This window comes from Megalops cyprinoides, chromosome 3, assembly GCF_013368585.1.
Source record: "Megalops cyprinoides isolate fMegCyp1 chromosome 3, fMegCyp1.pri, whole genome shotgun sequence".
Classification (NCBI taxonomy): domain Eukaryota; kingdom Metazoa; phylum Chordata; class Actinopteri; order Elopiformes; family Megalopidae; genus Megalops; species Megalops cyprinoides.
In genome coordinates this window covers 14,758,027-14,782,227 of record NC_050585.1, presented here as the reverse complement: position 1 = coordinate 14,782,227, position 24,201 = coordinate 14,758,027, and the positions used below count along the sequence as shown (strand labels likewise).

Here is a 24,201-nt window from a genome sequence, read left to right as displayed (position 1 = left end):
TTCACACACAGACACCTACACCACCCACACACACTGTGACACCTTATATCTGCAATAGGTGAGGCCAGACTAGGTGGCCAGGCAGAGACAGGTATTAACAATATATATTTAAGTCAAGACATATTAATATTCCCCTTTTTAATAAAAGTACAGCACTTCACCCATAAAAAACAATGCAAAGCAGCAGAAAAGACGTGAACATCTTTCACCCCGAAGCGCTGACAATAAAGCTTTGGTTACATTACAAAACATTCACAGCACATACAGTTCAGGCCTTTCTGAAGACATTAGTTACACGAATAACATACATTCTTTGAGCTATCCAACAGTCAGCAAGTAAAAAACGCAAGAAATTAGTGGAGCGATACCCCTTGTGCAAATCGCAGCATATAAACACCACAGACAAGTTAAACAAATTCAGAACAAAACCAACAGTATTAGGGTATGCTTCGTATTTGTGCTTTGAAAGTAACTGCCATCCTGTAGAAAGTTGAAATGCCATGGTTATGTGACTTCAATAACATGTTTGATTGCTCTCATCTTTTAATCAATTTTAGTAAGCATTCAAGTTTGTGCTAAAAGAAGTCACTGGGAACTCTGGGTCATGCCATGGCCATCTGAAAATCTTTACCCAGGTCATGATGGTTTTCTCTGTGCTCATTCCATGCGTAATTTAGTTTCAGTATCCACCACTCTCCTTCCTTGGTCTGCTATGATGAGCACACAGGTCACCAGATATGCAGCTGAGGTCTGAGGGTTTAGAAGACCCTGCACCTCCCAGAGAGTGAGAGGAACTGAGCTCTCCCAGGGGTCTGGTAACACTGTCCTTTACATGGATACAGACATCTGTCTACACTGATGAGGAACACGTGCAAGACGGGAATCCAACAGCACATAAACACATCCTACTCACATCTCATATTTTGTTCTTCTATTCCACACACTTTTTTTAAAAAACAATAACAGTGTAGTGGTGGAAGGCAGTGGATTACAGTAAAAAATGAATACTAAAAAACATTCACCCTTTGCATAGTAAAGACCAGATCTCTTCAGTTCTCTTCAAAGCTTTTAACAGGCTTAGAGTTCGGAGAGGGGCTTCTGGGCACAGCACTCTGAGAGGGAGAGAGCGACATTAACAGCAGGGAAATGGTAGCCAAAAACAGTCCTGTGCAAACAGTCAAGTCAAACCTATGACCCTGTGTGCTTCTCACAAGCCTGAAACTGCCAGCAGAGGGCACTGTACCTCAAACTTGCGCCGCAGCGCCTGAGTCATGATGGGGGTGAGGCCTGTTCCTGTCTCCATCTTTTCCTTGTCAAACAGAGGTGTTCCGCCAGGGCTTCTGGATGAGAAGAGGGAGAACACAACGCGGAATGTGTACCCAGAAGGTTGGATAGGATCCAAAGATTCAAAAAACGATTATATGATTTTATTACCATGAGACATTAGGTAAACCATATTTGGGTTGAAGAATCTACAACTATATTGCATACAGGATGTGGTTTACCTGTTAATCTGGACTTTTTTCAGACTAGAACGCAGAATGAGTGGGTTTTTGGTGGGTGATCTGTAAAGAATGACAGGGATGGGGTCAAAGCGAGATGAATCTTCCACAACAAAAAGTAAACATCATATTCACATTTGTAGTGTATGTTCAGTAGTTACTGCTGGAGCCAGATGTGCTTGGCCAAACTAAATTGGCCCAGTAATACTATCTGTGAGGAAAGAGTGGTACACTTGTAAACAATAGTAAAAATAAAAACTTAAAATGAACATGCATTGACTTTGGTTTGATCCAGAAACTTCCAAACTTCCTTCTATGTTTAGACAAATGCTCGCAATCACAATCACAGTTATGATACAAGAAAATGTACTGACAATAGGAATATAATCCCATCTGAAATTCTACACATCTTAATCTTCATTGTGCATCCTCTTAACAAAAGAAAGAAGCAGCAGCATGCACACAGCCGGATGGGGTGCAGTGCTGTGCTGCATATGGTAGTGGGGTTTACCTGCCCAGGTGGAGGCGCAGTTTTGGGGGCAGGTCGCAGTGAGAGCGTCGCAGACGGACTTTCTGCAGGTCTGCCACAGTGACCAGTGGGGCACGCTTTTGCCTTGGGGACATCTGTCATAAATCAAGGACATTTTTACACACTGATGACTGTTAACCACACCGTATAACACAGTGTCTTTAGGGCTGTCAATGGAGTGTGCTAGAATGCTAATCTGCTCATAAGCACAGTGCGAGCTGGGTTATTTGGAAACAGCAGAGACTCCTGAAGAAACTTTTGAGTTTTCACAGGAAGTTCTTGGCTGAAGCTGAAACTCAAGTAGATTCATGTTTACAGTTTGATGAGTTCCCTTTGGTGAGTTTATAATGTCTGATCATCCCCCCTTCAGCCAGCCATGGCTGTTTCAACTGGTTTGCTACATGTCATCAGTGTCATTTTCAATGTCCTTTCCCATATCTCAAAGACAACAAAAAAAATCTATCAGTCTGATATCGGATGTTATACAACTCTGTCTGAGGTACACTGACCCATGCAGCAGATGGGTCTGGCAAACAATATGTACCACTTTAAAATCCTAAGGACACACATTTATTCTGTTGGATATGCGGGACATGGGCTCTCCAAAATATGCATCCCACAAGGTGGCTAATTTGCTCTGTCTCAAGCCTCTGTTAGTCCTAAGAAACACATTACCTTTTGTTTGCTGATGGGCTCTGTTACTTTTCTCAGCTTCACAGCTTGCAAATCCCTCACTGTCACTAAGACAGAACGAGCCTGCTTCTCCTGAGAGCTCTGAAGGAGCAAAAAAAAAAAAAAAAAAACCCAAAAACAAAACATGGTCACCGTTGCACATCTGCTCAGGGGTAACAACAGGCGTTTTCTCAGAATAAGCAGTTTATACGGCCACCTGACTGTAAATGTATGTCAAATACCAGCAGTGTGATGTAGTGGTAAGGACCTGGGGTTGCAAGCCAACGGTTACTAGTTCTGCTGCCTTGTATATTCCATAATTCTCTCTATACGAGAGCACTTGCTGAGTAATTAACATAACCACTGAAATGAACATTACATTATCAGGGAGGTGCCATTTCAGCTTCATTGTCACCTTTACAGACTCGGATGCTGCTCTTTTCTTGATGAACAGCAGAGGTTTCTGCGGCTGCTGGGCAGGTAGTGGAGGTGGCGGAGGTGGAGGAGGCGGAGGTGGAGGTGGGGCTGGTGGCATAAGCGCGGGGAGAGGATCCACTGTGGATCCGCAGCCATGCGCCAGAGCAGGCAGTGTCACTCCCACTCCCCCACCACGGCCACCCTGAAGACAGCAGCACACAGCCTTCATCTCACCACCAGACTGGGACAGAAAGGGAGATAACTGTTAAACACACACATACATGTATAATGCATACAAGAATGCCTTATATATAGCATGGCATGAATGACATGCAGTGGTATTACTGGTTTACAAAGAGCAGTGGTTCCATGAGAAACAATAATGTTTGGCTGTAGCCAGGGAAAGTGTTTGTTTGGACATGCAAAGGATGTAGAAATCAGATATATTAGGCCAACTGAGTAAGTGTGCTTAGTATGTCCACCCAAAAACTTTCCCTGGGTTAACTTTCAAATATTCACTGACATTATTCCTGAAAGTACACATTCCTGAAAGACAGTTTCAGGCTACCATTAGTACACATTACTACAAAAACAATGAAAACTACCCTTATTTTTCTGTGAATAGCTACTGTCAACTTTAAAGTTTACTTCTTGTTTAGCTACAGTAGGCAGTGACCGCTTCCATCAGTTGAAGGAGCATCTCTGTAGACACCCGGCAACTGGCAGTCAGTTTTTAGTTCGTCTGACCTGCAGAGCATGGTGCAGGACGCTCATCTCCCTCTTCAGTTCGGACACTTCCTGTCGGAGGGTCTCCAACTGCTGCGTGTAGCCTCCCCAGACGAGTAGCGCATTCAGCATTCCAGCACGTACCTGCAGCAGTCAGGCAGACAAGATGGGCTCAGAGCCCAGAGAGCCAGTAGAGAACAGTGAGGATTCATAACTTAAAAGAAGGGTGGGATTTCATATCACCTTGTCACTGCTATCTCCCTTTTCCACCCTTGACTTCCCAAGACTTAACATCCCTGCTCCAAGGCTTGATGTCAATAAGCCTATGTATATTACACTGTCATTTTTACATTAAGATATATGCGTATAACCTGCACAGAGAGAAAACTACAATTCTTGATTGTGTTAGTTATTATTAATGTCCTCAGTCTGTATTGAGTGTGCCCCTTCTCAGTTAAATTATATCCGCAGTATCAGGACCCACACCTGCGCCAGCATGCTCCTCCAGCCCTGGTACATGCCACACACTGCCAGCAACAGTATCTGGACCTCCTTGGCTACAGCCCACAGCCTCCCTGCCTTCACAGTAACCTCCTCTGTGGGTGGAGGCTCAGCCATGACAGCTGAGCTCGGTGCACACCCTGCGGCCACAGGCGCTGAAGGCTGTTCTGCACCCTGCTGTCGGCTGCTCCGAAGAGCCCAGCGCCTGCTGCTGGCCTTCCTCTTCCTACGCCGCAGCATGGAGATGCTCGGTCCCTGCGGGAAGGACAGCGGTGCCGTCACGCCCTGCTCCTTATTTTTCCATTGCCAGCTGTGGAGCTATAAACAAGTGCTCAACTGCTTTTTTCCACGGCGGGAAACATTTTTAAAACTGGTGCTGGCAGGCGAAACTTTTTCCACTTCCTGTCCTACTTTAAGAAGACTGATTTTCCTTATGCCTGGCTAAATTATTTGGCCATTTTATTAAAAGAACAGAAGCACGTATCCGATTTTGTGTAGCGAAGTTCTTGTCATTAGCATGAACACAACGTCAATGTAAACAGAAAGCAGCATAAGAATCATTATTAGCTTATTAGGTTGGTTGAGTGGCAGATGCCTTTAACAGGTGAGACAGTAATTACAGTAACCTTCAGCAAGCTAGGTGTACCGTAAATGTAATAAATCAAAACATTTGGGGAAAAAAACATTAACAATACAACATTACATTAAAAATGTTGAATTGTAACTGCAACCAAAGTGAAAGGAATTAACTAGCGTTAGCTATCAAAGAACGTCATATCCTTGATAGAAGCTAACTTTAGACAGAAGACAAGTTCTAGCGTGCTAACAATTCCGTAAAGCAATAACAGATTTGGAAACAACAATGAACCAGTTAGTTACCTTCGACGACAAATCGCAAGTTAGGCAGATATATATGGCTAACGTAGCTCACAACTAGAATGGAACAGGAAAGGAAGCAGCCAGTCAGCTAGCTGACACTAAAACCACCAAAAGGAATTAATGTCTGTAAAGTACTTTGTTAGCTAAATAACGATAGTTAGCAGGCTATTTTGATAGGTAGCTAAGTCAGCACGCAACCCGTTGCATACATTTTCTGTCACTATAACGCCACATCTGCCACGTTTTCACATCTGCAGATGTGTTCAGCAACTTTCAAAAATGCGAACTGGAAATGACATGAATGCATAAGCCAGCCAACATACTACAGCATGCCACTCATAAATGCATTTTAATTTACGTAAGGAAACCATGGTTTGTTAGCATCTAATATTACCTACGAAATAAAAAGTAAAATGACAACAAACCCTCAACCCAGCCATCAAAATCCTTGCGGGGAAACGTTCAAATGTTAAAACCAAATTCTTTCCAACAAATCAGAGTGCGCTCCGCCTACCACTAGCCGGAGCTCGCTTTTTTATTGGCTTGTTCTGACTAAAGTTTGACGAATCCGTGTAATGGTGCATGATTGGTTAGTTGAGTAGGAACTCCTGCAAAATTATGGACTCATTGCGGGGAATGTCTGACCAATCGATGTCTTTTACCTTGGTTACCAAGTAGCGACTCAAACAAATAAAGTGACTTGCTGGAAACTGCAGCGTTAATCTAGCAATAAAGAGAAGTGTTTGTCTGCATAAATTATTTACTTGGACAATGCAATAATATATTCTTCAGTTCAAATGGGTAGACGCTTAAAATCCATTGCTCAGCTTTAAATCGGTTTATATTCCTCTCCTGGTTCTTTAGCTACGTCTTGCATAATGGCTGGTGTGGTTCTCTGTGAGGCCACAGACCTTTACAACATTCTAAATCAGTCCATCCGGGTGTCAAGACTAGCAGAATTTAACTACATTTGCTTGCTTGGTAAGAGTACGTCATACGAGCAAAATGTTCATAACGTATTTTGTGCGTTTTAAAGAATGTAACGTCAAGGTTTGGCTAACCAGGAGAACTGGATGCAGGATACGCCTAGGTGCAACGAATTAAAATGCTTCCTTTTGAAAATATAAAAAAATGAAGGTTTGTGAGGAAACAAATGGAATAATAAATATTCTGGCAACATATTAAACTCAGCAGTGACCAACTTCCACAGAAACTCTGAAATATATATGTAAATTACGTCATGTATTAGTGGGATAGCACAAAGGTGTTATGTGTTCTAGATGCACGCACAGAAGATGAATACAATGAGAGCCATGTCATCACTGCAAGAAGAGCAAAATGGGTAAGGATGTCAAACCCTTTCTGTCTTTGAAAATGTAGGCCAAGATATGAAATTTATACAATATTGCATATTAGTCTATGACAACATAGTACTTTAGTCTGCTGTGGTGCTTTTGGAGTTATGGAAAACTGCTAAAACAAGTGTCATTCCCTATGGCTTCAGCTGTTTTCACTTTTGCACCTGTTGAAGTACAGAAAACTTCAGCTGTTCATCCAGATAGTTGGCAAAAGTAATGCAGCATAATAATGGCACCTAAACCTGTTAAGATGTGATATGACAGAGAGATAAGGCTCATCAGGTGACACTCACCCTAAATGTCAGGTCTAGAAGCTTCGTATTGGTGTGTGGGTACCTGTACTACTTTTCCAATTCTCACCATGCCTATTTTATCATTTCAGTAATTAGTGGATTGAGTTAGTCTCATTTGCAAGAACACCTTTGCATTTGTTTTTTTAAAGAGGGTAGAGTGACTTCTTGTAAGTATGCACATTAACAAGAAAGGTAGAGGAACAGGATTAGATGACTGACTCACTGCTGTTCACAGGATGCCATGGGAAAGTTGCTAATACCGGTTGATGTAGAAGTTGAAAGCATGAAGTATATTGTGGTGTATGACAGCAACACTAGCCTCTTGGAGGGTCCAGGTGAGTAGAATGCACAACTCGCAATCACCCCCATTTAAGTCTGTTAACAGACACCCTAATCCACTGTTGGGTGATGTACAATGGATTAGACCTGAGTTATAAGAAGAACTAAATTATTGATCTAAAACAGAAGAGTTCTATTATCTAGAATACTGCAGAATTGAATGAAATCTTCAGAATGAAATTTCAGAACTTTATATAAAAAAAGAAATAAATCATGAATAAGCAAGCAATCTTTCCTGCTTTGTATATACTTCTGATCTGAACTGCACAACAAATTGAATGGGGAAGCAATGATAAAATGAGAAAATTAGCTCAGATAAACCACATAGGGAATATTGCCAGGAAGGAACTGTGGTAAGTCAACTGTAGTTGCAACAAAGCACAGTGCAGTGAATGCTGTGAATCAATCTGCTGCTTTCAGTATTGCAAATTAATATTGGGGCCACTGCGTGGAGAGAAAGCTCTATCCCCTATAATATAATCAAGGAAAATAAGTTTTTTTTCTTGAAATGAATAACCTGTTTCAGTTTATCCTGGAGCTTAGTTTTGTAGTCTCATTTATTTGAGTACGTAATTGTCTGAATTTCAAATTATACAAATGAGTTGACAATAGAGTGACTATAAACACGTTAGAACACAAACAGTGCTTTGAGCCTTTTTATTCCCTGTCTACCCTGAAAAATGCATGTGAATATGAAATACTCTACTGAGCTGATTGATGCTGTTTGAATCTTACAGCCATGAATGTTTGCACTGTCATATCTTGATGCAAGACGTGGCTACATTTTGACACTTTGGTACTGGTATTGTAAACTGATTTGGTTTATGTTATTTCATTACTGTGTAATGCAGGTCCAGCCACTGAGTGTGCTAAAATCCTGGCAAAATCAAGCTGCCACCCAGTTCAGATCTTGAACGGAGGCTATGAGAGATTCTCTGCTTTTTACCCTTTTCTCAGAACACAGAAAATCCTTTACACCCTCAAGGTAAGGCTTCTGTGATACCCCATTTCCACACCAGGCTCCTTAACAAATGCCATCCATGGGTTTAGAAGCTAAGAGTATTCCAAGTGGTCACTCTCCAGATTATGGTGTCTGATGCCTGTGGTGACACATTGCAGGAGTTGGAGAGCCTCCAGCCCTACCCTGTAGAGGTGCTATGTGGCCAGTTGTACATGGGTAGTTACATACAGGCCACTAATCCACAAATCCATAAAGTCCTCAAACTGAGGGCCCTGGTCAATGTCTCTGAAGACATCAGCGATGTGTGAGTAAAATACCGCTTGTGGTCAAAAATACATCTCACAGACAGTGACTTGTTTATGTACTCAGAACATGGTTTATTGTACTATATGTTTCACTCTAGGTTTGACAGAAGCACCCTTACAATTTTAAACATTCCTGTGGCAGATTCAGTAGAGGCTGATCTCTCCGGCTTTTTTGAGAGGGTTTGTATGTTTATTGGTGAGTGCTGTAAATTAATGGTGTAATGGTATAAGGTGTAAATTAATGTTTTGCTTTGAAATGCAAAATATGACAGCTTCTGAAAATACCTTCATAAATGGGACAGTCATCCATGTGCACAAGTAATGAAACGAAACAGCAAATAAATTAGGACCACTTCATTTTTGTTATACTAGAAGAACACAACTTTAAAATCCTAGATGCAAACAAACTATAACAGACTTTTCCTGACACTCCCATTCAAATTTTTAGGCACTCACCTGGACACTGGCTCTGCTGTCATGATATTTTCCAGTCATGGCATAAGTCGTTGTAGTGCTATGACAATGGCGTTCATTATGTACCATCTGAAATCCTCACTGAAGGTAAGTCCCATCAGCACTCTGTTTGTTTCCTTCAGTTGCTTCACCAAGCGTCTTATTCTCAAAATGTAAAATTAGTAAAGTGTCCCCTGAAACACTAATTATAAGTGGAATGGCAGGATTCTGAAATTTGTTCAATTATAAAGATGCTCACAGTATCCATGTTTGTAATTATTACAGCAGCAATTCATAAAGAGAGCAAGAGTTGATACACTTAGTTCAGTGACTTAACTGCCTGCACAAATGTGCAATATTTCCAATAGATTGCTTTCCCGAACGACTTTCAGTTACTGAAATGATAACAGTCGCAGTCACAGTCACAATCCGCTCTAACTGGCATGTTTTTGTTCTGTTTTTTTTTTTTTTTAACATGGAGTTTTGAGGATAAAATTGGAGACTTAGCAGGCTTTCCCCTTTACTACTTCTATTCTGGTTGTGTCTCTTTCCAGGAAGCCTGGACCAAAGTGCTGAAATGCAAAACCAACATGAGGCCAAATCGGGGATTTGTGCAACAGCTGTCTGACTGGGAGCTGCACATACTGGGAAAGACGGTGACAGACATTGCAGAGCCCTACTACTGAGGCTTTACCAGCAGATGTGATGAAAACCAGAAACCAGGAGGAGTGGTTACCTCAGCAGGCCAAACACTTCAAATGTAGAAAGACATTTCTTACACAATGTGGGATGGCCTCCAGGTTTATTCATGCCCTTGATGAGCTCTGATGAAAATGTGATATAACAGAAGAAATTCAAAACTGCGGTTGGTTTGTAAAATACCCACAGAGCAATACTAGAGAACAAAAGCATGTGTTTTAGATATAAAAGCAGGACAATACATTGAGTAGTCATACTATGTCAATAAGTAGCACTTACGTATGAACAGTTCCATGGCACATTTTAATAAAATAATAGATAGCTTTCTAGGAAGCAGTGATGATTATAAATGCACTGTTTGCCACTCAGAGATGGCATGGGGATCTAGTAAGTCTTCATAGAAGCTCTCTTCTGATTACCCTGGTTAATTTATATGAGGCCCATCTGTCTTTCTTATGGGAAGAATCTATACCAAGAGAGCAAAGGAACTAATCTATTCCACGAATGCGGTGAGGTTATCAGGTGCACAAAGAACAAAAGCTCATGTTTAATGATTCGGATTCTGTGGCAATCAGCCGATGTAATCATGGTCATAATGTTGACATAGCAGGATATGTAGCCACTCCCATTCTCTCTCTCCCCAGCTCTGAAATGAATGAATGTATGATCACTCCTTCACAGGTTCTGCAGCTTCTTTCATCATTTACATTTACAGTTTGTCATTTAGCAGACACTGCTATGAGCGACTTCCAAAGTGCTAGTACAAAGTGCATTCAACAACACAGAATGAAATGTTGCACAAAATAATGACACAACTAGGCATATTCAGACATGTAACGGTGCCAAACACAGTGCTGAGATCATGAGTGTTTCATGGTGAAACGCACCATCTGTTATTATGTTTATACAAATAACTTATTTTTACACAATGACTATGACATTCAAAACAGTGCTCTTTAATTCTTTGTGAGTTCACGATTAGGACAGGTTTCATGCTTGATACTGAAATCAGTCAAAGAACTGACATTTTTATTGTATTTTTATTTTAATTTGATGTTTTCCTGGCTGGTGACTCCTCGTGACCCTGAGCTGATGCCGAGTACATTGAGAAACAGTATTACAGGAATGTAACAAATAATAGTTTAATACATGAATAAATGCTGTACAAATTCATACGAGTCATTCAGAAGCATATCAGTCAACAGTGCTAATGTGTACTGCAGTGTTTGCTGAACAAATGTAATGTATCAGTAATGTGTACCATGTAGGGTGGGACTTAAAATCTCCAAACCTTGACCATTAATTCGTACACATTGTGCCGTCTATTCGTAAGTACATGTCTTATGTATGTACCGAATACGAAAATGCAGTAAGAACTTGGCCATAATAATGGGTGTGGTTTGAGGCTGATGGCAACTGACAGTATTTCACAAACATCAAGACTTTATGAAAAAGAAACGTGCCAAACTTCAGCCCAATTAGGTAACGCTGTGAATACTTGTGCAAAACTCTTTCGCAAGAATGCTGGGAGTTACTGGGCGTGACCAGCTCGCCTTTTGCCAGTACACGTAGTTTGCCGACATGTAATACGGGAAGTGAACTGTCAGTATCGTATACTGTGGAGAAAAGATGTCAAGATTAAAAATGTTGAAATGGTAGGGGAAATGGACTGCAACCTAAGAATAAGAAATACTTTATTAACCCCGAAGGAAATTTGAGTGTCACAACTGTACCGTCCGGCACACATCAAAAACAACAAAAGAATAAATTGAATAAAATAAATAGTATAAAATACAACAAATAGAAAGATGTTTGTGCAATTATGCGTTGTACAGTACTTCTGTAGTTGTCGTGTAATAAATAAATGAGAATAGTGAGATAGAGAAGTTATCATCCTTGTGCTATATGAACATGCGTTTTTCACGTTTGTATTCGTTTGTGTCAACGTTTATTTTTATTCACTTCTGACAGATTTTGTCTATCATAGTGCTACAGTTATACGATGCCTACCATTTAAATTAAACACAATTACAGAATTGCAAGTGCACGTTTGTGATTCAATTACATAGTACTACAGACAGAATATGGACAAGGAAGAGCTGCACTGGGAGGACCTAACTGCATTTTCCCAGGCGACATCTATCGCTGAATAACTGTGATCTGTCAGAAAGCAGATATGAGTTTATTGAGTTGAGTGACTTTTGCCCGTTATACGACAGACACAAATAAAGATTTAAGCCACGGGGCTGAACTAAAAATACAACAGGCAGAGCTCCAGCTGCTCTGCCTTTGCTTTGGAAACGCTCATTGGACCAAAAAAAGGGCGGGGAGGCCGTGAAGACAGCCGTCTGGCTTTGCAATTGGCTGCAACAGTTGGAGGAGTACCTGAGACAACAGTGTTTTTCACGTCATACAAAACGAGGAATTACAAGTGGACCTTCGCGCAATTCCAGAGGCTCGCTGATTCGGCCGGCCAGCTCCGACAACATGCTATTCAACCCGACCACGTTAACAGAATGCCTTCAGGAGTGGGGGGAACTCGAAAAAGACTATCAGCAGATCCAGGTGAGAGTCTTCACCCCCTTGTCTTCGTTTTTTACCCGCTGACTCACAAAGTCTATCGTGGAACTAGCTAGCTGCAGTACCGGGATTATGTGAATTATCCTCCACTAGCTAACGTTACAGTAGTTGGCTAGCACCTACAGTGAAACAACACTAATCACTGACAGCTCGCTAACTAGCAAGTTTGTTAGCTTTTAATAAAAGAGCTCACTTGTCAGATTATCCGATATCGTGTTTAGCTAACTACGAGTCTTGAATAGATCTTGTTTGGTTGGATTCCAAGTCTAGACAACGGTTTATTCATGGTTTGCTGGTCAGTCATTCCATGCCAGCCAGCCAGCCATCTAGCCAATCCATACTCCAGACCAAATTAGTTTGTTTTCTCTTGCATATTTCGTATCGATAATTTTAAGACCAGGTATACAGTAGTTTTTGAAAATGCATTTAAAAGAAAGATCCAGTAGGGAATTACTAGTTTAGCCTTTAAATGCAAATTATTGTAAATTATCTTTATTCTTTCAAATCAGGTTGACTCGACCGGCCCACTGATAAATGTTTTCGATTTATTGATCAATATTTCGATTATGTTCATTATGGCGATTATGGCGTGTCGCGTGGAAATAAGCATACCTTCCTGTAATTGTCTAATTTAGACTGCTCAACTGATATCCAGCTAGATATATAGCTAGCGTTGTCTCCGCCAGGTGGCATACGGTGACGGTTGTTTATATATATCAGTGTAAGGTGCTACGCCATCTGTCTGAACACAATTCTCTATTTTGTAGCACCGAAATTAACAGAAGATTCAGTAAGGATGGGTTTTTCCATTGCAATTTTAATACGATCCATGGAATGACGTGGAATAGCATTTATAAATCAGAATTCATTCGATGTCAAAAGTTACCACAATCTACTGTGAATTATAAATCTGTTGCTAGCACTTTATAAACGCATTACATACAATTGCAGTAAATGTAAAACTAATTGTTAGATTGTAATAAACGTTTTATCAAGGAGTAGGTTCGGACATAAAACATGTTTTAATAATAAAAAGATCGTGTGTGTGTGTGTGTAATGTTAGCACCATCAGTGCTGATCTCACACCACCTCATTGTCCGCTTCAGGCTCAGTAGTAATGATGGAGTGGTGGCTTTTGAGAGTGAAATGCAAAGCGGTCAGAGCTATCCGCAGAGGACTTTCAGTCATCTGCCTGAAATGCCACTTTCGAGGGGAAACAGCCCCCTCATCGATATTGATACCACCCGGCAGTGCAGCACATGAATGCACATGTGACTCGCCCATCCTGGACATGTGTGCTGTCTTCAGGAGACCCACCGACTGTACAGGCAGAAGCTGGAGGAGGTCTCCAAGCTGCAGGACAGCTGCTCCGCCTCCATTGCCCGACAGAGGAAGAAACTGAAGGAGCTGTCTGTGTCGCTAGAAGGGTGGGTATTCAGGAATCTCACACGGCCTTTACCGGCCAGTTATAAAGAGACACACAGCTGTAGCAGAACATCATTCAGCTGCAGGAACATGGGAGAATAATCAGTGTTGCTTCAGTGATGTTCCCTTTGGCCATACGTTTTAGTACATCTGCAAAGTGAATGTAGCCTGTCTCAGTGATGCCACTGTCTGCAGCATGTTTTGCTGATTCATTTATACTTCTGCATTCTGAGCCTGTGCTCATTGCAAGGTGTCTGATTGGTGATTGTCCTGTCAGTCACACATGCCTCTGGGCAACGGCAGGGAAAGAACACAAGAAAATTTGACTGTTGTGATTGGATTGTGGCTCAGCCTGTCACCGGTAAGCAACGCCCCAAGGGTGAACCGTTATGACAGAGTAGCACAAACTGAATTAGAGTCAGTCTTTCAAGACTGAGTAAGACTTGTATATTACATGCGTGGCTATTAGACAGGCTTACATGAGCAGGCAGTTGCTTCCCATTTTTCACCATCATGTCCTCCACTCTGTCAGTTTGTTGCAGTATTATTCTGAATCGACATTATCTGACTGTGCTAACACATGCAGATAGCTGCAGGGGATTTTTGTGTCTTTGCTCCTAATACATTCAGACACATGTTCATCAATCTCCCATGCTCAGATGCAGACAGACTGCAAATCCAGAGGAGGTGGGCACCATAGATGGGATCGTGGGCTTTATGAAGGAAAGGTCAAACTTCTTTTTCGAGATGGAGGCCTTCCTTCCAAAGAAGAATGGGTAAGATGATTTGGGCTTTGAAGATTTTTTTTAGAAATTCTTTCTGTTGCTTGGGGATGGTCTTGCACTTGTACATCCGTACACTTATTAGCTAAACGCCAGGGTCAGGAACTCGGGAGTCCATACGGGCACTTAAAAGACTGTTGTCTTTTATGTCCCATGTGATTGAGACCCAAAGGTCTGATTCACCCAGCCAAATTAGAATAGCCGAGTTTTAGGGAGCTAAAATTAATGTGAGGGCGAGAGAGTGGGCAAGTTTAAATTGAAAATGAAATGATGTCCTTTCCTATGGAGTTCGGAAAATAACATTTCCTAAAAAGGAGATCTCTCAATGACAGTGTTATAGGCAAAATGTGTTTGTATTGGTCGAGGCTGAAATTGTGCTCCTATCTGCAGTAATGCAGGTCTGAACATGTCATCCAGAACGTGTGTTGAATATTTAGCTCCTGGCACACACTTGCTTGAGTATTAACAGGACTGTCTTTATGAGGTGCTGGTGCAGTGTGACGAGGAATCACATGTGCCAGCGTGACGAGGTGTCACATTTGGTCACATTTTGTGGCTTCTGACCGGAGAGTATCAGCAGGGTCTCCTTGGTCTCGTGTTGTGCTCAGCTGGCAGAGGCACAGCCCTGTGTATGGAATAAATGAGCGTGCTCACTGAATGTGGAAACTTGTACTTTTGTTTTCATTTAATCGTGTAGCACACACTCTTCTTCATGGTGGCTTTCAGGATCATCATCGTAAGACACATTAAATGAATACCACAAGAGCAACAAGAACATATATATGTACCCGACAGCTAGTAACACTCTGAATAACAATGCTAATCTGAGTTTATAACAGTAATTCTTTTAGTATACACATTGATCATAATAATTGACATTTAACACCATACCCATATCATTGTAACATTCACATATTAAACTTGGTTTAAAACAGGGATTCGTAAGAACAGCATTGCCATGTTTTGCAGTAACATTGGCAGTACTCGTACTCAGACTCCTTGGCAACCAAGGTGAAATCTGAACAGGTGGGTTTTCGGTCAATGCTGGCAGATGGTGAGCGATTCTGCACTCCTGGCAGTGCACATGGCTCAATCTGTCACCAGGGATTTGTTTGCTGTAGCCAAGGTAATACAGTGTTTATTTTACACACTTTCATATGAAAAATATTAGGAGTATGCTGTATGTGGGGACTATTGGAGAAACTGGTTGAAATGGTCCATGACTGATAGGTGGCTTTTCATTTATATGATTCATTTATATGATATTCCATGGTGTCCCTTTCTCTTTTCCCAGGTTGTACCTCAGCCTTGTTCTGGGGAATGTGAATGTTACGCTTCTCAACAAGCACTCCAAGTAAGTGTGTGTCTTATCGCCACTCTGACCATCTGTTGGCTTAATCTGGAAATGTGTTCAGCTTGAGTTCAAAGAACCAATAATTCAGACTGTCAGACATCTGGCAGAATAAAGGTTATGGCCGTTGCATGATCCCAGATGTGTTGTTTTCTACAGAACACAGAAGCATTTGATTATATGTGTGCTTTAGTACAAAACAGGTTACACTAGCCTTGGCCCAGGGTACCCACTGCATGTGCTAGTTTTTGTTCACACTGATCACTTTATTCATTAGTATGTATTGAGCTATGAATTGAATACCATTCAGAATTAAGTGAATTTAACTTTTTAAGTTCCATAAGAAAATGGAGGTAATGGAGGGTTTGTTTGTTTGAAGTATAGAAAGGTAAAGGATGTTTTCGACCTACTGATGTTAACTGGTTTTCCATTTGAAAAATACAGAATGCTACTTAGTGTTTAACTTGTTAAGGGATTTGTTTTGAACAATTGTAATCAAAAACAGCACACAGTGAATCCCCCTGACCAGGAAGACCAATTTACAGTGTCACCACTAGATGGAGCTATACAAAAAAAAATCTGTACCCAAGCTATGTGAATATTTTAAATTTTCTTTGCAGGTGGGTTGTTATAAATGAGCCTGTTCTCAGCACTGTAAAATGACATTCACAGGTCTGAAAAAAAGAGGTTAAAAAAGAGGTGTATATCTAGCAAAATGTGTTTAACCCCTCTGTTTCCCTAGGTTCGCCTACAAAGACGAGTATGAGAAGTTCAAGCTGTGTCTCACCGTTCTGCTCCTGCTCTCCGCCTTCACGTGTCGCTTCATGATCAGCTACAGGTGAGAGCGGAGCCCCCGCGCTCCGGAGAGCCGTCCTCTCAGACTGTGCATGCGGTCTGTGCGTTAACAGCCTGGGCCGTCACAGCGGCACTCCTCTGAAAATGTTGTGTTGTTTCTCACCCATAACACAGTCTGTGGACTGACACCCTCCCCCACACTGGGCGCTGCATCCGTCAGATGCGTCTCTTTCATGCCTCATCCCATCCTCCCTATCCTACACCAGCAACCCTAGGTATCTGCATGAGGGGTGCATTTGGGGGCTGGACTGCGTGATTGAGGGGGGTCTGCTGTCTTAAGTTTGAAGGTTCCATTCAAACACCTTTAACCAGTGGTTGGTGGGGTTTTGGTGTTTTTCTTTTCCCATTGTGACTGTTTAAACACCAAAAAGCAGATCTTGGTGGGCAAAACAGGTGACTGTTTAGAGAGAGGCTGGTCATCAGCCGTGCCTCGTTAGTTAACACAAATTTGCGCCATTTCTTTCAACACAAAGGGGAGCAACAGGCAGATAACATGCTGTAGGATGCAGGATGAAGTCATGTTAAAACATTAAAAGATAATTTACTGATCAGCCTTGTTAAAATGACTGCTGAGCCCAAAATCTTTGAAGGTGTACTGATCCTTTTTGTGGCTGTGTTCTGTGTTGGCAGGGCAGTGGATGCACTGTTTAACTTCATGCTGGTGTGGTATTACTGCACACTGACCATCCGGGAGAGCATCCTCATCAGCAATGGCTCCAGGTCAGTCTGTGGCCCTCAGCCTCTCTGGTTGGTGGAGCACAGACCACCCTATTGTTTATAATGGGAAAGCTTAATAAAGCATTGCTGAAGGGCACCATTGTGGCATACCGGCCCTGGGTGACCCGCCCCTCCATGTTGCTGTGACGTCCCTCCTTATTCCGTTGTGTGTCATTTCAGGATAAAGGGCTGGTGGGTGTTCCATCACTATGTCTCCACATTCCTGTCTGGGGTCATGCTGACCTGGTGAGAACCCCCACTTCCATGACATCATCAGACATGGTGGTAATGTGATCATGAGAGGGTGTCACTGATGTGCAGCCATACATGTGACTGGCCAAGGACCTCAATGACCTCCACTCTGGAGTGCCCCTGATTTTCCATGTCAGTAGGTTTACCTTCATTCAGGGCACTTTACCACGTGATTCAGCCAATCCTTGTCTTTATTGAATACTTGTAAATTCCAACAATCTTCATGGCTTAAGAGGGCAGAAGAATTTACAAGCCCCCATGACTGGAGTTGAAAAAGGTGTTGAGTAGTATCTCAAGTAGAATTCTCTCCTGATATTACCCTATGGGGCATCAGAGAGCCCAGTGCCATTGTAGTCATCCCAGGCACCATGTGACTATGATTCAAAGATTTGATTCCATTCCCACTTGCCACTGCTTGTCACATGCACCCCATTGCATTCTGGGCCCTCTTCTTTAACTTTGTGTCTTTTCTGTCCTCCAGGCCTGAAGGCAAACTCTACCAGATGTTTAGAAACCAATTCCTCAATTACTCCTTGTACCAAAGTGAGTACTGTAAATGTCATAATTTCTCTGCAAAACATGCTCAGTGTTATGCTACTTTGTTGATTTTGAGGTTTTTATTCAAATATTCTCTACTTTTCATTCAATATTATTTTCTGTATTGCATTTGCTGTTGTAATTGTTATCTCATACGTTGTAATTCCGACTTGACTAATTTACTCTCATAGTTGTAGTAATAATTACAAGATCAAGTTCTGATTTGCCATAACGAAGCATTTGGATGAATAATGATCTCATTGATATTCAAAAATGATTCAGAGGTGCAAAGTTATATTTTTAAGCTTGCTTTTATTTTAGTTGACTTACCACATCAATGTGTGTGTGTGTGTGTGTGTGTGTGTGTGTCTGATTGGTTGTATGTGCGCATTTGTGTGCCTGTACGTGCATGAATGTGTGTGTTTTCTGTGTACAATGCAGGCTTTGTGCAGTTTCTGCAGTACTATTACCAGAGTGGCTGTCTGTACAGACTGCGAGCGCTGGGGGAGAGACACAACATGGACCTGACTGTGGGTGGGTGAGACAGCCAGTATAAAGAGCTGTTTTTTTTAACATGACTCATTTTTTAGCCCCATATTACATACTGACCACTTCATGGGAATGGGTTGGGAACAGTATTGTAATGCACTCTAACAGTCAGTTAGTAATTCACTTAAATTGAAATTCAAATAGCTTCGTCTGGGTAAGTTCATGGACATAATGGGAAAAAATATTATCACAAATGTGATCAAATATGTGATCAAATAGAATTGCCAGTGCACTTATAGTGTTTTGAGAGCACGTACTGTTATTTATTCTTTCAGCAACTACAAAAGACGTTATATCTGATTACACAGATCACTTTTTACATTTTTTTCTGAAAGCGTTTAGCATACCCCCATAAGCTGCCCAGGGCGAGCTGTCCTGAAATTGCTTCTGCTCAGAGAGATGGCTTATATGAGAGTACATTGGCCGCTTGTGGCCTTTTCCTTTGATGCAGTCCAATGTCCCTGCAGACTAAATCATGTTGTCTGCACTCAGAGGACCATGATGTGACATTGCCCTTGGGTCCTGGCAGATGGGGACATGTCTACAGGGCGTATTGTGATTTGTGTTTGACTCTTCCCTTTCCTCAGAGGGCTTTCAGTCCTGGATGTGGAGAGGGCTGACCTTTCTACTGCCCTTCCTCTTCTTTGGCCATGTGAGTACCAGACTAAACCGGTTTTGCCCCTCATTCTCCAGCCCTTTTTTTTACACTCTCCCTGTCTAGTCAGGCCTTCTCATACCTGAATTTTCAGTCAATGCTGAGTTGTACCAGCTTTTGAAAACTGCCATGCTTCTTCATACTGAAACAGACTCTTGGAAAACTATGTTGCTGTGAGTCCTATTCTAGAATGTTGGAGAGTTTAAATGTCATTGTATTAATGACTGTACACTGCGGTCGTTATAATTTGCTGCCGTTACTGTACATAACAGATCTCACAGTTATAAGGGAAGGAGGTTCATAGACACCTGAAACATGACTTGCAGTTTGCTGTCTAATTATTAACCTTTAAATTATATACGTAAGTGTAATTTGTGTACGTGTAATTTTAAAAAGTCCAAATAAACCCCAGGGAAAGCGTTAGTTTAGCCATATCAACACCCATCATGTTAATGGCTCTCAAAAGGGTGAGTTATAAATGGTCAGATCATGCAGTTGAAAGCCTTCCATGTTTAATTAGCTCACAGAGCCACCCTGAGTGATTTGTGGCTTCACAGTGTGACACCCCTGGTTGCTGTGTATGTTGCAGTTCTGGCAGCTGTATAATGGATTGACCCTCTTCAGGATGTCCCAGCTTCCTGAATGCAAGGAGTGGCAGGTCAGTGTCTCCACGCATCTTACCTGAACAGTCATTCTCCTTTCACTCTGGCCTCCTTTTTAGGAGCTACACTCAGAGGTCCACTGTCCTGTTGGATGTCCTCTTTATAGTAACTTGTTCCATACTCGTTAAAGTGGCATGGTATCTCACCCATGGCTGTGGGAGGTTGTGGAAATACACCACTGAGTTTATGAGACTAGTCTGGGTGCAGTCTGCAGTTTGGTGCTTGCAGACAGTTCCTAATGCACATTGCGCTGACTGGTGTGTGGCAACTTGTACTTTAGTGATTCGTCCACTTTGTTCTATAATCACCTTAATATCACACAAGATGAAGCAAAGGTGGTGTACATTTCTGTGAATTCTTATGCATATGCTTCACACAGTGAGAGGCTTGTGTGATTGTAAGGATAAAATTTCAGCCTCTCATTTTCTGCATAGTTAATGGATGTTTGTAAGAACTGCTGGTGAGGTGAGATTTTACAAAGTGCCAGTGTGAAGTAGGGCTTATAGATGCAGGCTTGCTGGTTTGAATCCCAGGGGAGACACTCCTGACATCCTGACATTTCAAATGTATGAATGACTATGATGTCAAGCGTAGGCTATTTGAACCTCCCCGGGTGTATGCCAAGCAAATGAGCAAACGGATACAGCGTGATACGGATGATACTTGGCTGATTGCTGTCTCATCCCCCACCCTTACTCTCTGTCTCTCTGTCTCTTTTGTCCATACCCACCCCAGGTGCTCATGTGCGGCTCCTCGTTCCTAGTTTTATTCATGGGTAACTTCTTCACCACACTGGGCGTGGTCTACCAAAAGTACAAGAACAACCAGGGGAAAGCTAAGAGCCTGTGAGATGGGACGTGTGTTCAGTGCACAGGCAGAGCATGTCCCATCCAGATCGCCGTGGCTTTTGTTCGTTTGTTTGTTTTTTAACAGATGTACCTTTTTTATGATGAGAATTATGTCCCAGCTTTAATCATGAAAAAATGAAAAATGTTATGCAGGCAGTTTACACTGCCCTGTTGCATCAGCATGTTTCGTCGTTTATGACTGTTTATTCGGTACAATGTGTCCATCGGAACAGGAAATGACATACCACTTCCAGCGTCTTGGCTGTGTGCACAGGACTGTAACGTAATGTGGATATGATGGTCGACATCCTTACATCCACAGAAAATCTGAAGGGATCTACCCATCTGTACACTCCACACATTAAGATTAACTTTGTGTATTTCAAATGTGGCAGAACTAGCACTCCATGCATTTCAGTATTACTGCAGTGATAAAACGCTTCTTACCAGTTTGACGGCTTGTGATTGTTGTTTTTATTAATATTAATAAAAACATATTATATTATATTAATATATTATTAATATTTTTCTTATTATTGCTCATTGTTTTGTCTAATTCTGCAGTTTTTTCAAATGAGACGCTTGAAGTTGGCAAGAGGCCTATCTGTTAATATGTTGTAATGTGGGTTTCATTGCTTAACTGTAAGGCTGTGAGAAGAGCCATGCGCCACTCCTGTAGCTGCTGTTATTAGTGAGAACATTACAGTGAATTGAAGCCACTGTACCATTCCAAGCATGTGTATACATTTACATAGAAATGTGTGCTATATTAATATGCTCTGCATATTGACTTCAAATAGAACGCAGTGAATACCGAACCAACCACACGAAGTGAGTTCGAAGCTGAGAGAAGGTTATGCGAGTGAAACTTTTATCCAAAGAGTGTACAAAAGTCACTCTCCTTATTTATTGTAGCTTTGCCCAAGTGAAATTACAAGTGTGTAATCATGGTATCTGCACTGTGTGATTTTTAGCATACATCCCAAGGAAATTTATTTGGGCTTGGATGTACCAGGGAGGAGTAACCTTTAAATCTGTTTAATCAGGGATTCTGGACTATCGCATCATCACCAACTACACTCATGATTCACACTGTGTGCAAACTGGGTTAATGTTTCAACTGGTTCTCATTAAATAGGTTTGAAATCTTACTTGAATGCGTGTATTTTACGTCACAAGGCAGTTCATCTGCATTAAGTCCTGACTGGTATGATCTCACCATTAAGCAATCATGGGGCCGCTTTCTCAGTAACCCTGATTGTGCATTTTTTTCTTGATTCTTCATTAAAATATGAGTGTTTATTCTTATTGATATGGTGATACACCCCCATCCCATGTGATGACAGCCAGAGAAGGTGTGCTAACTGCCTTGTGGTGCATTATTCTGGAGTTTTTCAGAAACCCACCAAGATGGAAGTACTAGTTCGGGGTTTGAAAGCCTTCTTGTAAAAGGCCTGCGCTGAGGAACCAGTGTACTTCACTGATATGGCCATGAAGGCACCGAGGACACCGGTTTTCTCTTCATCCTGTCAGTTTAATACATACGTCTTTCTTGTGAGAGGTGTTGTGTTGATTGTGGAACATATGTGCGGATCCTCAGTCCCCCTAGTGGACAGGTGTTGCACAACACTCAGCCTGCATTTCACACTTGTCAATGAAATTTCCTACAACACACATCAGCCTGTACACACAAATCAAACCTCTGTTGTGTCATCAGGTAACTGTGGTGCCACAGAATCACTCAAGGCACTGGTATTGAATGGCTTTTATTTTTGCGGCGAGTATGTCTTATTTACACAGCGCTTATTTACATCATTGGATCAAATTGGATCATCATTGGATCATCTTGTGGGCAGGATTTGACAAAGGAGCTCTCAGTTGATTTTTGTGAGAAGGGCAGTAGGGTGGGGTGGGGGTAACTGGGAATGGGGGAAGAGGTTAGGGAGGAAAAGGAGGAGGGGCGGGAGTGGTTATGGAACAGTAGCATTGCAACAGCACTTCTCCATTTTCAGGCTTAGTATTACTTTACTCTGCCCTTTCATTAGCAGGTCCTTTATTCTCCAAACCTCTTTTGTTGTTGTTTTTGACAACTTCAAGCCTGACAAAGTTAGTAGGTGACACTGTGTTAGCAGGACACTGGTTTCAGCTCATTTTTAGTCATATTAATAATCTAAAATGTTAAAACTGTTTAAACCATTTAAAACAAATATTCCTTATAATGTATTAAATAAAAGTTGTTTTGTTCAGGGGAGCTAGTAAATGTGTGATCCATCCAAAGTTAGCTGCAACATAGCCTGAGAGTTATACAGCTAGACAATGCACAAGCAGTATTTAAAACAATTAAAATACAACAGCATCTGAAGTATGTTTACGCTGTGAGAGAACCAGAATCCATCTGATAGGGAAATTTTTAGTCCCAAAGCCCATATCCCTCAGGTAAGCCCAGGTCTGAATAATATTCTTTAGTTTTGGGCAGAATGAGCTCTTGTCTGGTACCCTGTGTCCTACTAGAAGCAGAGACGCTGCTGCTGTTTGTCCCAAACTGGCTGGGTGTAGTGGTCATGGAAGAGGACGATGATTGTCCTGTCTTATCCTCAGAAGTGGACTTAGATGCATCTGCAAGACAAATACATACATGGTATTACAAAATAACAGCTGTCAATACTGACCTGTTGGTAGGTCATCGGCAACCTGCATGTTCCAAAAACAGTCAGTCTTTTGGCAGTGTTTCTCTAATTCATGTCACATTTGGCACACTTTTCAGAGAAAACTCTTCTTTGTGGCAGTCGATGGGGACTTACTGTCCTGTGGCAGTTTGAACTCAAAATAAGTGGGTGTCATTGGCTTTGTGGGGACACTCTGTCCACAAATGTTCTCACACACAAAGGTTGTGCTGGGGACAGAGGCTGGTAGAGAAGTACAGATGCTGCTGCCAGCCCCAAACTGGCTGGGTGTAGTGGTCATAGAAAAGGAGAATGATGGTCCTGTCTTATCCTCAGAAGTGGACTTAGATGCTTCTTGATCTGCAAGATAATTACGGACATGGTATTACAAAAGAACAGCTGTCAATACTGACCTGTTGGTAGGTCGTAAACAACATATATGTTCTAAAAACAGTTAATTTTTTGACAGTGTGTCTCTAATTCATGTCACATTTGGCACACTTATGCAGGTGTGCAGGGCGGTCGATGGGGACTTACTGTCCTGTGGCAGTTTGAACTCAAAATCCTTGGCTGCTATTGGCTTTGTGGAGACACTGTGTCCAGAAAGGTTCTCACACACAAAGGTTGTGCTGGGGACAGAGGCTGGCACAGGGGCAAAACTACTGCCGCTGCTGGCTCCAAACTGGCTGGG

At 41.8% G+C, this 24,201-nt stretch overlaps 3 protein-coding genes across 3 annotated transcripts; 2 read left to right on the top strand and 1 right to left on the bottom strand.

The window, feature by feature from the left end:
• Positions 1-1,049: 1,049 nt before the first annotated feature.
• prr11 (proline rich 11) lies at positions 1,050-5,666 on the bottom strand. Its single transcript, XM_036523298.1, has 9 exons — positions 5,652-5,666; positions 4,333-4,638; positions 3,868-3,990; positions 3,125-3,322; positions 2,707-2,805; positions 2,014-2,126; positions 1,506-1,565; positions 1,244-1,340; positions 1,050-1,112 (listed from the first exon to the last, which is right to left on the bottom strand). The coding sequence occupies exons 1-9, from the start codon at positions 5,664-5,666 to the stop codon at positions 1,050-1,052; spliced, it is 1,074 nt and encodes a 357-aa protein (XP_036379191.1).
• Positions 5,667-6,104: 438 nt separating this feature from the next.
• Positions 6,105-9,621, top strand: styxl1 (serine/threonine/tyrosine interacting-like 1). The gene is made up of 8 exons (XM_036522988.1): positions 6,105-6,207; positions 6,507-6,568; positions 7,113-7,212; positions 8,068-8,201; positions 8,336-8,481; positions 8,581-8,678; positions 8,931-9,043; positions 9,490-9,621. The coding sequence occupies exons 1-8, from the start codon at positions 6,105-6,107 to the stop codon at positions 9,619-9,621; spliced, it is 888 nt and encodes a 295-aa protein (XP_036378881.1).
• Positions 9,622-12,058: 2,437 nt separating this feature from the next.
• tmem120a (transmembrane protein 120A) lies at positions 12,059-20,923 on the top strand. The gene is made up of 12 exons (XM_036524830.1): positions 12,059-12,199; positions 13,523-13,641; positions 14,299-14,415; positions 15,716-15,775; positions 16,515-16,610; positions 17,258-17,347; positions 17,525-17,590; positions 18,078-18,139; positions 18,575-18,667; positions 19,270-19,334; positions 19,927-19,995; positions 20,735-20,923. Exons 1-12 carry the CDS (start codon positions 12,122-12,124, stop codon positions 20,846-20,848), a joined length of 1,029 nt encoding a protein of 342 aa, XP_036380723.1. The 5' UTR covers positions 12,059-12,121; the 3' UTR covers positions 20,849-20,923.
• The last annotated feature ends 3,278 nt before the right edge of the window (positions 20,924-24,201 follow it).